We start from the raw sequence: 14,283 nt of genomic DNA, 5'->3' as shown, positions 1-14,283 counted from the left end.
TCACCTGACTTAGGTGGACTTCGCGCAGATGCTGGCCACGGGCCTGCAGCACACCCTCCAGGTGGAGACCCCCTGCACGTTGCCTTCTCCTCCACCCTCAGACCGGATCCCCACCCACATAAGCTGAAGCCCCCAGGCAGTCTCCGTGGGCACAGTCACCCTGCCCAGTGCTGTCCCCGGGGGTGGGCGTGGTTTGGCCGAATATCGGCTTCCCTGTGCACCGAGGCCAAACAGAAATACGGAGACAGGGTTTTTGGAGGAAGAGAGAGATGGCTTTATTTTTCTGCCAGGCCGAAGGCAAGACACAGCAGGCTAGCACCTCAAGAACTGTGCCCCCACCCTTGGGAATCAGGGAAGATTTTATATGTGGGGCTCGCAGTCCGGGGTGTGTGGTGAGGATCAGAGTAGTGAAGGTCTTGCATTCTTCCTTTCCTTTGCATTATTTCAAAACAGTCATAGCTGGCGTCAGGTCGCCCAGTAATTGGGGTCCGGCGGTCTGGTAATGGTGTCCGTTGGCCTCGTTCGTTTGCCTCTGGTTTATCAGCCGGCGACCTTGTTTCTGAAATGCAAAAACTATAGGGGGTGATTTGTTATCGAATGTAAGTGCCAGGACAAAGTAAGGTTAGGGATTGAGAGGCAGGGGATGTAACTTGAAGAGCTAGGCGTGATAGGTGCTGAACGTAAATTACATAGTGTCAGGGAGTGAGGTTAGCTTTGTAAAGTTACTACAAATTAGTGACAGTTAAAGTAAAACGAGGAGTGATTAACTCTTTCAGGCCAGGTTATGTTTCTTCTCTAGCCTGTTCACTGTTCCCTTTGTTCTCCTTGTTCTCAGGGGAGGGAAAACTCCATTTCTATATTTGCTGCAACAGGGGTGGGGCTGGAGATGCCTCTCAGCTTGGTGGCTCACTGGGTCTCTCCTGCCATACCGCTTAACACAGGCCTGGAGGGCTGACCTGGCCTGGCCCTGCTACTAGCGTGGGTGAGAGTAGCTGCCCTTGCCATTGGCTTCCCTGGGACCCAGTGTGGGTGGGCGTGTGAATACCCTGCCCGGGCTTTTGCAGGCCAGGCACTGGGCTGGGCTCTCGTGCTGTTGGTTCTCCCTGGGCACTGTCGCTCCTCTGTTGTTCTTGCTTGTCCTCAGCGGCCTCCTCCCTCCTCCCTTCCAAACAGCTGGAGGAGGCTGAGGGGCCCCCTGGGACCAGCGGGTACCTAAGGGTGTTAGGGGGTTCCAGGCTAGCGAGGCAGTCAGAGCCGGCAGGCATCCTGCCTCTGCCCCCAGGGTCTGATGATGAAGGGGCTGCAAGCTGCCTGTGGGTAAGGGAAGGGCGGCGACCGCAGAGGCTTCCCATGAGCCCAGGGAGAGGAGGGAGCCCAAGGCTAGGCTGGGCTGAGAGGGCATTAATAAACCACACCTTATATTAGAACCCATGTGCGCACCTCTTACAAACCTGAGTGCTGTGTGTGTGGGGAGCGGGGGCGGGATGAGTTCATCTGTGTCACCTTCGGGGTGTTTTAGGTGGCCTCTGTGTGTTATGTGCGTGCATGTCTCTAAGCTCAGATACGCATACGTGTATTGATGCCTGTGAATGTATTCACGTGTGCTCATGCTGTTAATTCATTAACATTGCTACTGCCACTGTTCTAAAATACAATGTGGAGCAAAATCCAGGCTTTTCTGAGCTCACTTAGGGTGGGGGTGGGGAGACAGGGGCATGAATCCAATCATTATCCACCAGAGGGGGTTGGGTGTCTTGGAGGAGAGGCTCGCGGTGTACCCAGGGCCTTTAAGGTTTATCCCAGGTGCATCTTTGTGCTTTGCGTGCACACGTTTGTGGGCCCACCTGCATGTGTCCATGCACACCCAGTCTGTGTATCCGCGCTTGCCCAGTCTGTGTGTCCATGCACGGCTGCATCACCCGTGCACACGTGCATTGCATCATGGTATTGCCCACATGTGCCTGCAAGGCATTGTGGGTCCGGGTCCAGCCTGGCGCCCCCTGCAGAGGCCTGTGACTGCCTTCCTGGGGGGCCCAGGACTCTCACCCAGGGCCCTTCCCTGCAGCTGGAGCAGGCTGTGCGGCTGGAGTCTGGGGAGCTGGAAACACAGGAGCCCAGGGGGCTGGCACGGCAGAGCGTGGAGCTGCGGAGGCAGCTGCAGGAGGAGCAGGCCTCCTACCGGCGCAAGCTGCAGGCCTACCAGGAGGGCCAGCAGCGGCAGGCCCAGCTCGTGCAGCGGCTGCAGGCCAAGGTCAGGGCCACCCACTCCTGCTCCTGCCCACCCTTGCGCTCACTTGGCCCGGCCCCCATGCCCCCTGGGGCTGACCGGCCACTCTCCACCCATCCCCAGATCCTCCAGTACAAGAAGAAGACCTCGGAGCTGGAGCAGCAGCTGCTGGAGAGAGCTGCGGAGCTGGGGCAGCAGCGGCTGAGGGTGGGTGCCGGGCTGTGGCAGGGCAGACGCTTCCCTCCATGTTGCCCAGCCTAATGCCCCCGCTTCTCCCACCTAGGCCACAGAGCACAGCCATGACCTAGAGAGCGCCCTCATCCGCCTGGAGGAGGAACAGCAGAGGTGGGACACAGCGGGGGATAGCACGTGGCTGGCAGGGCTGTCCTCTCTGGCCACGCACCCACTGGTCCCTTTTCCCCCACCCAGAAGCGCCAGCCTGGCCCAGGTGAACTCTATGCTCCGAGAGCAGCTGGACCAGGCGAACTCGGCCAACCAGGCTCTGAGTGAGGACATACGCAAGGTGACCAGTGACTGGACACGCAGCCGCCAGGAGCTGGAGCAGCGGGAGGCAGCGTGGAGGCGCGAGGGAGAGGTGGGCACCGGGGAGCTGACCCGAGGGGAACAGCCTATGGGGGCGGGGGCGGGGGAGGGGGAGGGAGGGGGAGGGGGAGGGGGAGGGAGGGCCCTGCTGGTCAGGTGAGCCCTTTAGTAGAGGTAAATGGTTGTCATAATAATAGCCTTGATTAGCACATACCACGTGCCAGTGCCAGGCAGGCGATTTCTCCTCTGTTCCTCATGGTAACCATATGTGGAAAGTGTCATCATCCTCCTTCTAAAGAGAGGTTGGATAGCTGCCCAGTCATGCAGCTGGCTGGCAGCTGGGATGCAAACCTCGGTCCCCAGCGCTTTCTGCCCTCCCTCACTGCTGCTTGCAGTCCGTGGAGGCTTTGAAATCCAGCTCCCCGAGCCAGCGGGAGGCTTGAGCTGGTGACCATACAGCTCCGGCACAGCCCTGTATGCGGGCCCAGAGCAGGCCCCCTGGGAGCCTCCGGGGTGGTCAGAGCTGGGGCAGGAAGTGGGCCGGCCCCTGCTCCAGCCCCTCACTCAGCCCCTCTGCCCTCCAGTCTTTCAACGCCTACTTCAGCCAGGAGCACAGCCGCCTGCTTCTCCTGTGGAGGCAGGCTGTGGGGGCCCGGCGGCTGCTCAGCGAGGTGAAGATGTCCACCGAGAGGTGAGGAGGCCTGGCCGGCGGAGGGGCGGCTTGGGGAGACGCTGCAGCAGCCAGGAGACAACCCTGCTTTGCACACTGAATTCAACTCAACTCAGTTGAACTTCGGTCCGACCCAAAACACCTACCGTGTGCCGGGCCCTACGGAGATGCAGAGGCAACTAGTAATAATTAACTCTTACCAAGATCATGGCGGTCACTTAGTATTTACTTAATGTACTTGCTAAATTGGCTATTTATGACCAAATGACTAAGGCTAAATACTAAATACTATTTGGTATTTACTAAATTTACCGTTTCCTAGTCATTACCAGTAAATAGTAAAGGTTTACTAGGTGTTTGCTCTGAGCTAGGCTCTTTGTACATTTTATTTCATCTCATATCCACAGTGTCCCTATGAGGTAGGAACTGGAATGATCCCCATTTTACAGATGAGGACACTGAGGCTCAGAGAGGTAGAATGACCTTCCCAAGGTCACACAGCAGTAAGTAAGTGGCTGAATCAGGATTTGCAGTTCCTGCTTTTAATCTACTATGATATTCAGCTTCTGCTAACAAGGACCTCACAACCTCTAGGGAATTCCCTGGCGGTCCAGTGGTTAGGACTCCACACTTTCACTGCCAAGGGCCGGGGTTCAATCCCTGGTTGGGGAACTAAGATCCCACAAGCCGTGTGGTGTGGCCAAAAATTAAATTAAATTAAATTAAATTTTTTAAAAAAGGAACTTGCAACCTCTAGACTGAGGAAGTGAGTGGTTAGAGACGTGAGAGTGGAACAGAAAGGATGTCCTGGATGCTCAGAAAACTGGGAGGGGTGGAGAGGTCAGAAAAATGCTTCATTGAGGAGGTGGAATTTGCTCTGACCCCAAGGGATGGGCGGGGTTTTAACTGGCAGAGCTGAGGGTGCCCCAGGCAGAGCAGCAGAAGCAAAGGCTTGGAGGTGCGAGAAAATGGCAGCCAGTGCGGTTGAAGCAAAAGGCAAGTGAAAGGAGGTCAGGTTGGAAAAGAGCCTCAAAGGCCTCTTGCCACAGGGGACTTGGTCCTGCTTGGTCTTTGGGCAGGTGAGGCTGCAGAGGGGAGAGCCTAGAGGCAGGCCGACCAGTTTGTTTCCTTTTGTGCCTTAAACATTTGTTTGAGCGATGATCTTTTGTTGAGATCATCTACTATTCTCTCAGTATCCAAATTTCCAGCTGACTCATCAGTGTCACTGATGGTGTTTCTTCACTTTTTGTCTTTAAAATTGTTTGAATCAGGATCCATAGATGTTCACAAAGTGTGATTGGCTGATTTGTCTTCTAAGTCTCTTTTATTTGTTCAGGAAACCGGGACAGTCGTCCTTAGAGATTCCCACAGTCTGGATTCTGTGGTGTCCTTTAACACCTTTAACAGGGTTGTGCCCTGTAAATTGGATGTTGGATTTAAGGCTTGATCAGATTCAGGTTCGGGTTGTTGTGTTTTGTTTTGACAAGACTTCTTCATAAGCGCCGTGTGTACTCTGCCATCAGGAGCCTCTGTCTGTGCGTTAGCAGCCCTTGACGCTCAATGCCAAGGTCCAGACATTCGTCAGAGGCTGCAGAATCATGATTGTCTCATTCTGTCACTTCTTCACGTATTAACTGGAATTCTTCTATAATAAGGCACTTCCTCTTCTTACCGTTAGGTACCCAGTGGTACAGTTCATTCAGGAAAGGGGAGGATTTAACCTATTTGATATATTTAAAATACCTAATTTTTAATTAGCATTTAAAATGTTAACATCTTGCTTTTGAATAACTCACACATGCACAAGGTTCAAATTTCAAAAGGGTGTATGGTGAAAACTCAACTCTTCCTGCTGCCTCTGACCCAGACACTCAGGCTCATTTTTTTTTTTTTTTTTTTTTTTGCGGTACGAGGGCCTCTCACTGTTGTGGCCTCTCCCGTTGCGGAGCACAGGCTCTGGACGCGCAGGCTCGGTGGCCATGGCTTACGGGCCCAGCCGCTCCGCGGCATGTGGGATCTTCCCGGACCGGGGCATGAACCTGTGTCCCCTGCATCGGCAGGCAGACTCTCAACCACTGTGCCACCAGGGAAGCCCTCAGGCTCATTTGATACAAGCAAATACAGCAGATTGTACGTTTCCCCCCCAGCCCCCACTTTTCTTTTATACACTCGGGAGAATTTCATCTTTGCAGTTCTTTTTTTTTTTCGGGCACACCGCACAGCTTGTGGGAGTTCCCCAACCAGGGACTGAACCCATGCTCCCTGCATTGGAGGCACAGAGTCCTAACCACTGAACCACCAGGGAGTTCCCTTTTTGCAGTTCTTGAAGATGCTTTGTTCACCCAATAGTTATAGCTGGGAATTGGTTCCACATCAGGCTCTAAAGAGCTTCCCCATTCGTTTTTCTTGGCTCCAGAGTATTCCATTGAAGGGATGTATGTTTTTAATAGCAGCTCCCTGCCGAGTTACCTGGTGGCCTAGTGGTTAGGATTCCGGGCTTTCACTGCCGAGGCCCGCATTCAATTCCTGGTCTGGGAACTGAGATCCTGCAAGCCACGCGGTGGCCAAAAGAAAAAAGAAAAGGCGATAGCAGCTCCCTTTCGATAGATATTTAGGTTGCCACCAGTATTTCTTACATGAGCAAGGCTGCGGTGGAGATCCCCTTATACACAGGTCATTTTCCTTGCTCTGGGGCATATCTGTAGGATAAATTCTGAGCGATGGAGTCCGTGGGTCCTAGAACCTATCCATTTATAATTTTCAGAGTTCTTCTAATTGCCCTCTGTGTGGTTACACTCAGCCTCCCACCAGGAGTGTAGGGAGAGCCTGTTTCCCCGCAGCCTCACCTACACTGCATTATGTGACTTTTTGTCCCCAGTCTGATAGCGACAAATGGCATCCCACTGTAGTTTTTTTTTTTTTTTTTTTTCCCACTGTAGTTTTAATTTACACTTGGGAGCCCTCCCCCGCATCCCATCCCCATCCTGTGTTCTCTACACCAGGGACCTGCTGCAGCTGGGAGGGGAGCTGGCCCGGACCTCACGAGCCATCCAGGAGGCGAGCCTGGGGCTGAGCGCAGGCCTGCAGCTGGCCGAGAGCCGGGCCGAGGCGTCCCTGGAGAAGCAGGCCCTGCTGCAGGCCCAGCTGGAGGAGCAGCTGCGGGACAAGGTGCTCCAGGAGAAGGACCTGGCCCAGCTGCAGGTGCAGAGCAACCTGGACAAAGCCGACCTCAGTGCCAGGTGGGCGCCCAGAGGCACCACGCGAGGCAGACCTCCCCACAGAGTGTACGCCCGGAGATACAGGGAGGAGGGGGCGTCTGTTCAACAGGGATGGGCCCTTCCCCTGTGTGAGTTCAGCCAGTCTCCCCAGGCACCCCGTTTGGCAGAGGGGGAGACGGAGGTTCGTAGGGCTCTTGCCCAGGGCACATCACAAACGGTTCAGCCTCTGCTCCTGAGACCTAGACTAGTCCCAAGGGGTTTTCCCGTGAGATAAAGTGGGTGGCCACCTCATTCTCATTTAGAGATGAGAAAGGAGAGTGACTTCAGGTCACACGGCAAGGGAGGCGAATCCTAGGGTCCCTGCCTCAGGTTTGGGGAAGCATGAAGGACACAGAGCTGGTGGGTTTGAGGAGAAGCTGGGTGGGTCTCCCATTCACCTGTGTTGCTCCCCTACCTCCAGAGTGACTGAGCTGGCCCTGACAGTCGAGCGCCTTCAGAACCAGAATCTGGAAAAGGATCGGCTCAACAAGGCCCTCACTGAGAAGCTTGAGGCCCTGGTGAGGTGCAGGGCAGGGCGGGGGGACCGACCAGATCCATGGACACAGGCTGAGGGCTGGGTAGCTTGGGCCAACCCCAAGCATCCCACTCAGACTCAGTTTCACCCCTCATTAATTGAGCACCTAGTATGTGCCAGCTTGAGTGATAAGCACATTCACCTCCTTTATCCCATTTCATCCTGTCAGCAGTTCTGTAGCATGATCCCCATTATACAGATGAGGAACCTGAGGCCCAAGGGGAAATACTTGTCCAGAGTCTCAGAGCCATTAAGCTGGGGAGTCAGGACTTGAACTCATGCCTGTGCCCTGCTAGCCCAGGGCTCTTTCTTTTGGAACTCAGCTGCCTCCCCACCAGAGGGACCCCTCTCAAGGGTACTGCCTGGGTTGGTCATCCTTCTGTGTGGGGTCTGCCTGGGTTCTACGTCCAGCTCTCCTCCAATAGGCTGTGTGACTTGGGGCAGGACACCACACCTCTCTGGGCCTGGTCTGTTCAGTGAGGAAACTGGGGCCGCTGTGGGGTCTACCGAGCTGCTGGCCCCTGGGCATGGCCTTCGAGGCCAACTGATTGGTGGTAGTCCCGTGAGGGAGACGAAGGTGGGGTTTCTGACTAGGGCAGAGACCCTGACCCCTCTTTGCCTGTCTCCCCAACACCACTCTAGGAATCCCTGCGGCTCCAGGAGCAGGCGGCCCTGGAGACGGAGGATGGAGAGGGGCTGCAGCAGACCCTGAGGGACCTGGCACAGGTTCGGAGCCGGGAGAAGCCAGAAGGGGTGGGAACCCTGGGCAGGGCAAGGCCAGGTAGTCCTGGGCCACCACGACCCCTGGTGGCCTTCAGCTGAACTGCAAGTGGTTGGGGGCCCTGGAAACCTAGGCTGCTGTTTAACACCCCTGCTAGCTCCGCCCAAAATCTGCCACCCCCTGCCCCCCACCCCGGGGGAGTTCCCCGTTGGAGAGGAGGCACTGCATGTTCCCTGCCCATCTGTGAGAAACGCTGAATCATGTCTTCCCAGTGAGGGAAGTGAGGGCTGTGAGCTGGCGGAGGTGAGAAAGTGCTGCAGGGTTAGGGATGAAGCTAGACATGAGGACCCTGGTGGCCCCACTGCCTCCTGAGGCTTCTTTGCCCAACTAACCCCGCAGCTCCCCTTCTCCTTCTGCCTCCCTAACCCACCCTCAGGCCGTCCTGTCAGACATGGAGAGCGGCGTCCAGTTAAGTGGCTCTGAGCGTACAGCGGCCGCATCGGATGGCAGCCTGCGGGGGCTCTCGGGGGCGCGGACCCCGTCCCCACCGAGGCGCTCCTCGCCCGGCCGTGGCCGTTCCCCCCGCCGAGGCCCATCCCCTGCCTGCTCGGACTCCTCCACACTAGCCCTGATTCACTCCGCTCTGCACAAGCGTCAGCTGCAGGTCCAGGTGAGAAGGGGCCTGAGTGTCCTGGGGCGGAGCTCGAGTCCAGCGGGGAGGGGCTTGGGCAACCTTGATCGGAGCCGGGGTCTTAGGGGAGGAGCCTGAGCATTCAGGCTAGAGTCAGAGCCTTGAGAAACGGCAACTGAGTCAGGACCCATGGAGGTGGCTGAGAGCACTGGAGGAATCTGAGTCTAGAGTGGGAGGGGCTTGAGAAGCTGGGGGCGGAGCCCGGGGTGGAGTAAGAGGCCTGGTATAGGAAGGGAGATGGGGTTCCCACACAGAGCCAGAGAGCCTTGGTGTGTGTTTGGAGGGGGGCGGCGTCAGAAGTGGGGGAGGGGAAGGAGTGTGCTTGGCGGTTTGTCTGGTGTCCTGGGGACTTAGGTTGCCTGGGACCCCAGGGAGATGGAGGCTCAGAGGCCTTGCAGAGGTCTCAGAAGGCTGGTGAGGGTACGATGCAGGGGAGTGGAAACTGAGTCTGGGGGCGTAGCTCCACTCTCCTGCCCCAGGCCTGGACCCAGGCCTAGGCCGCAGCGTAGGCTGGTGTGCATCATGCGGAGAGCCGGGAGGGTGCTTCACAGGGCTCCCCTACACTCAGTGGTTCCCATATGCCACAGGACATGCGGGGGCGCTATGAGGCCAGCCAGGACCTCCTGGGCACCCTGCGGAAGCAGCTTAGTGACAGCGAGTTGGAGCGCCGTGCCCTTGAGGAACAGCTGCAGCGTCTTCGGGATAAGACCGACGGGGCCACCCAGGCCCAGGAGGATGCACAGCGCGAGGCCCAGCGCCTGCGCAGTGCCGTCGACCTCCTGAACAGGTGCGGGGAGGTCAGAGGCGGGGAGCCCAGAGAATAAGTCAGCGTCTGGGCCTAACACAAGCCAGAGCCTGTGAACATGCGGATTTGCACTAATATGGTCATAACTAGCCGCATGTGTCTGTTCAAATGTAAATTAAGTAAACATTTACAAATGTAAATGTTTGCATTAGCCACATTTCAAGTGCTAACAAGTAGGACATATGACTATAAAACATTTCCATCATCTCCAAGAGCCATATTGACACTGTTATTCTCGACTCTGTCTCTCGGAGATTTTGGAGACAAGAAATTATCCACTCTTAGCTGCCTGGTTGTTTTGATTATTTGGGTGCTTGTTTTTTGGTTTTTCTCTTTGTAAATGTAACCACGTAATAAAAAGTTTGAAAAATTGAGGGGAAATAAAAAGATGGGACCTCCTCACAGCTTCCCCTGCTCATCCTAACCCCTGTTAATGCACTGGCTTTGCTTCCGGTTGTGTTTCCTGGCAGTCAGTTTGCAAACCTTTCCAGTATACCTACTATGTGCTAGGCTTATTGCCAAGTGCTTCCTGTGTATTATCTCAGTTAGTCTTCCCATCAAACTCATGCAGTTCACAACTGTTACTGTCCTGAGGTTAAGATACTTGTCCAAGGTCACACAGCGACGTGGCTGGGGTAGGAATTAGGATTCAGGTCCATCTGACAGCAAAACCAGTGCTTCCCATGCCTTGGAAGGAAAGGGGCTTTTTATGTAGTTGGATTCCCAGCGAACACCTCATTTTTTTTTTTTTTTGCGGTATGTAGGCCTCTCACTGTTGTGGTCTCTCCCGTTGCGGAGCACAGGCTCTGGACGCGCAGGCTCAGCGGCCATGGCTCACGGGCCCAGCCGCTCCGCGGCATGTGGAATCTTCCAGGACCGGGGACGAACCCGTGTCCCCTGCACTGGCAGGCGGACTCTCAGCCACTGTGCCACCAGGGAAGCCCGAACACCTCATTTTGCCTTCTACTATTTTTCTTAATTTCATGTCAAATGTTTTTTTTTTTTTAAACTTGGACAGAGTTTGACCCCCACCCTTTTTTTCTGATAATTTTATTTACTCATTTATTTATTTTTGGCTGCATTGGGTCTTCGTTGTGGTACGTGGGCTTCTCATTGCGGTAGCTTGTTGCGGAGCATGGGCTCCAGGTGCACAGGCTTCAGTAGTTGTGGCTCATGGGCTTAGTTGCTCCGAGGCACGTGGGATCTTCCTGGACCAGGGCTCGAACCCGTGTCCCCTGCATTGGCAGGTGGATTCTTAACCACTGCACCACCAGGGAAGCCCATGTCGAATATTTTTTCCCACCTACTGCCAGCCTTCGTATCTAATATATCAATATTTACAGGTTGCCACTTTGAGCGCAGGGGGGCGGCAGTGGAGGATATGATAGCGATCAGCCCTAAGCCTGAGCTAGAAACCCCTGCCTTGGAAGGAGCCTCCTCCCTCCCCTGCCCTGGCTACCATGTGTTGCTGGCCTGGGCAGCAGGCAGTTGTGGGATCTGGACAGACCCAGCTCTATTGAGCCTCCCAGAATTGAGGGGCATAGGGTGCTGTAGGGGGCATTTCCTGGTCACGTGGACTAGCAGAGCTGGCAGCAAAATTGCCCACATGTCTCAGGAACCTAGCCTGGCATCTTCACCTGGTGGGGTAGTTGGAGATAACGCCAGTGCCTCCATCCATTCCACTGGGCCTCCAAGTGGGCTGGTTGGGGTAGAAGGAAAGCTGAGTGCCCTATGCCGGGAAGAGTCAGCTCCAGGGAGACGTGGATGAAATGAGTGGGCCATGCTTAGGGGCAGGAAGGCTTTCTAGAGGCCGGGGCCTCGGAGGATGGGAGGATGTGGCTCCTGGCTAGTCTTCCCCGGTGGGAGTGGCCTCTGCATCCCCTTCAGCTCCCCCTCCCCTTGTCCTGCAGGGAGAAGGACAGCCTAGCCCACAGCCTGCAGGTGGCCCAGCAGCAGGCTGAGGAGCTACCGCAGGAGCGGGAGAAGCTGCATGCAGCCCAGGAGGAGCTGCGGCGCCAGCGGGAGCAGCTGGAGGAAGAGCGGGAGGACGCAGCACAGGACAGCGCACGGACACGCAGGGAGCTCGAGCGCAGGTGAGTGGCTTCTGGCTCCCTGCCAGGGCCGCTTGGATGGGCCATGGGGCTCCCGACTGTCCCTGGGGGCTAGGGAGTACTGACTGTGTCTTGGGCCTTCTACCGTCTCGAGGAGCCTCATGGCACCCCTCTGCTATAGGGTCTTCTCACCAGACCCATTTCAGGAAACTGAGATTCAGGGAGGTTTAGTCATTTACCTGAGATCAGAGAACTGGTAGGAGGTAGAGTGTGGATGATGATAACAACTGGACTTCCCTGGCGGTCCAGTGGTTAAGGCTTCGCGCTTCTACTGCAGGCGGCGTGGGTTCAATCCCTGGTTGGGGAGCTAAGATCTCACGTGCCTTGCAGCACAGCCAAAAAACAAAAAAACCGAATATAACAGTAGTTATATTAACTATATAGCATTAGTATTATTAATTAAGTTAATTAACAATAATATTAATATAACATTAATAATTTTTAAATTTAAAGTTATAATAATAACATCAGTACTTATGTTACTAAGTACCAGGCACCTTTTTTTTTTTTTTTTTTGCGGTACGTGGGCCTCTCACTGTTGTGGCCTCTCCCGTCGCGGAGCACAGGCTCCGGACGCACAGGCTCAGCGGCCATGGCTCACGGGCCCAGCCGCCCCGCGGCATATGGGATCTTCCCGGACCGGGGCATGAACCTGTGTCCCCTGCATTGGCAGGTGGACTCTCAACCACTGTGCCACCAGGGAAGCCCCAGGCACCATTTTAAGCATTTAGATTCTCTTATTTAACCTTCATGATAACTCTGTGATGTAGGAGCTATTATTATCTCCATTTGGATGAGATGGATGGCGAAACTGAGGCACAGAGAGGTTATGTAACTTGCCCAAGGTCACACAGCTAGTTAGTGGAAGAGCCAGGATTTGAACTCAGTCATTGGGGCTTCAGAGTTAATCTCTTAACCACTTCACTATTTACTTCTGTGAGGATTAGTAACAGTGATGTTTAGTACATTGTGGCGGTGGATATTATCCTTGTTTCCGAAGGCCCTTGGAGAGATATGTCAGCTACAATAAGGACACGTATCCTTTTTTTTTTTTTTTTTTAATTTTATTTATTTTTGGCTGCATTGGGTTTTCGTTGCTGTGGGCGGGCTTTCTCTAGTTGCGGCGAGCGGGGGCTACTCTTCGTTGCGGTGCGTGGGCTTCTCATTGTGGTGGCTTCTCTTGTTACAGAGCACGGGCTCTAGGTGCGTGGGCTTCAGTAGTTGCAGCACACGGGCTCAGTAGTTGTGGCACGCGGGCCCTAGAGCACGCGGGCTTCAGTAGTTGCGATGCATGGGCTCAGTAGTTGTGGCTCGCGGGCTTAGTTGCTCTGTGACATGAGGGATCTTCCCGGACCAGGGGTCGAACTCGTGTCCCCTGCATTGGCAGGCAGATTCTTAACCACTGTGCCACCAGGGAAGTCCCAGGACACATATCCTTTTCACAACGTTATGAGGCGAGTGTTACCCCATTTTGCAGATGTGAAAACTGAGGCCCAACAGTGGGCTTGGCTGTCCTTGTGGATGAGGCTCCTGCCTTGGGCCTGGCCCCTGGCTGCTCCAGCATGTCTGGCCATGGGAGACTCAGGGTAGGGGAGTGACATGGGGCACCCCCCCACCCTCTGTCCCACAGCCATAGACAACTAGAGCAGCTGGAAGTGAAGCGCTCAGGGCTGGCGAAGGAGCTGGTGGAGGTGAGGGAGGCGCTGAGCTGTACCACGCTTCAGCGGGACATGCTGCAGGCTGAGAAGGCCGAGGTGGCCGAGGCGCTGACCAAGGTGGGTCCCCGTTTGCCACACCGCCACAAACCCACCTCTACCCTAGGCCCCAGGCCTTCTCACTCTGCGCAGACTGACCTCTATTTCAGGCTCATCTCTGACCCTGGCCACACACTGATCTCTGATCCCAGCCATAAGTGAACTGACCTTTAGGACTGGTCATATCCCTGCTTTTCCAGATGCTTCTGGGGCAGGGCCTGCAGCTCAGGTCATCCAGTCCCATCTCTGGACACAGGTCCTGGGGTCTGTGAGGGTTGGGGGCACAGATCTTGGTCGGTGCCTGCCCTGCTGTCTGTGGTCTGGGCCCTGAGCAAGGCCACCCTAGACCCCACTCTGGGGTACCCTCTGACCTCTGGCCGCGCCCCACAGTGGGAGCCAGCTTCATTGGTCCTTGCACGGCTCTGGGTGCGCAGCAGCGTGGGCAGCAGGGCGTCTGCAGGGATTTTGTTTCTGTCTCGTGTTCTCATGTTCTATCTCCCTCCTCGTGTCCCCTGCCCTGTCTCTGGGGGCCCTGTCTCTCCGTGCCTCTTCTCGTCACCTCCCTACCTCCTGCCTCTCCCATCTCTCTGCCTTTCTCCCCATCTCTCCTTATCTTTCCATGTCTCTGCACGTCTTTTCCCATCTCTCTCCATCTCTCCCCGCCTGACCGTCTCTGGCCGCCCTGGTCCCGACCCTGCAGGCTGAGGCTGGCCGCGTGGAGCTTGAGCTCTCCATGACCAAGCTGAGGGCCGAGGAGGCCTCTCTGCGGGACTCCTTATCCAAGCTGAGCGCCCTGAACGAGAGTCTTGCCCAGGACAAGCTGGGTCTGAACCGCCTTGTCGCCCAGGTATGTTGTGTGCCAGCAGGCCTTCCTGCCTCGCCCACCTGTCCTCCCCGCTCAGAAACCCCGCTGAGGCATCCCCAGGCCCAGCCTAGGCCCACACCCCGACATCTCCCTGTACACCTCTG

The 14,283-nt window shown here is 55.6% G+C and overlaps 1 protein-coding gene across 6 annotated transcripts in view; it reads left to right on the top strand.

Annotated features, from left to right (window-relative positions):
• The window catches only part of CROCC (ciliary rootlet coiled-coil, rootletin), a 48,460-nt gene that overhangs the window by 10,188 nt on the left and 23,989 nt on the right, over positions 1–14,283 (top strand). For 2 of the 6 annotated variants that reach the window (XM_073795345.1, XM_073795347.1), the window contains exons 4-16: positions 2,038–2,251; positions 2,351–2,434; positions 2,511–2,572; positions 2,657–2,822; positions 3,355–3,461; positions 6,443–6,679; positions 7,119–7,215; positions 7,875–7,958; positions 8,390–8,623; positions 9,232–9,431; positions 11,360–11,542; positions 13,191–13,335; positions 14,015–14,161. In XM_073795345.1, coding sequence (XP_073651446.1) covers positions 2,038–2,251; positions 2,351–2,434; positions 2,511–2,572; positions 2,657–2,822; positions 3,355–3,461; positions 6,443–6,679; positions 7,119–7,215; positions 7,875–7,958; positions 8,390–8,623; positions 9,232–9,431; positions 11,360–11,542; positions 13,191–13,335; positions 14,015–14,161 — 1,960 coding nt within the window. The remainder of the gene's footprint in view (positions 1–2,037; positions 2,252–2,350; positions 2,435–2,510; positions 2,573–2,656; positions 2,823–3,354; positions 3,462–6,442; positions 6,680–7,118; positions 7,216–7,874; positions 7,959–8,389; positions 8,624–9,231; positions 9,432–11,359; positions 11,543–13,190; positions 13,336–14,014; positions 14,162–14,283) is intronic. The other 4 variants (XM_033842573.2, XM_073795348.1, XM_033842580.2 and 1 more) reach the window with 3 other exon arrangements.

Source organism: Tursiops truncatus, chromosome 1 (genome assembly GCF_011762595.2).
Source record: "Tursiops truncatus isolate mTurTru1 chromosome 1, mTurTru1.mat.Y, whole genome shotgun sequence".
Lineage (NCBI taxonomy): Eukaryota > Metazoa > Chordata > Mammalia > Artiodactyla > Delphinidae > Tursiops > Tursiops truncatus.
Note: the sequence above shows the minus strand (reverse complement) of the source record. Positions and strands in the feature narration are given on the sequence as shown.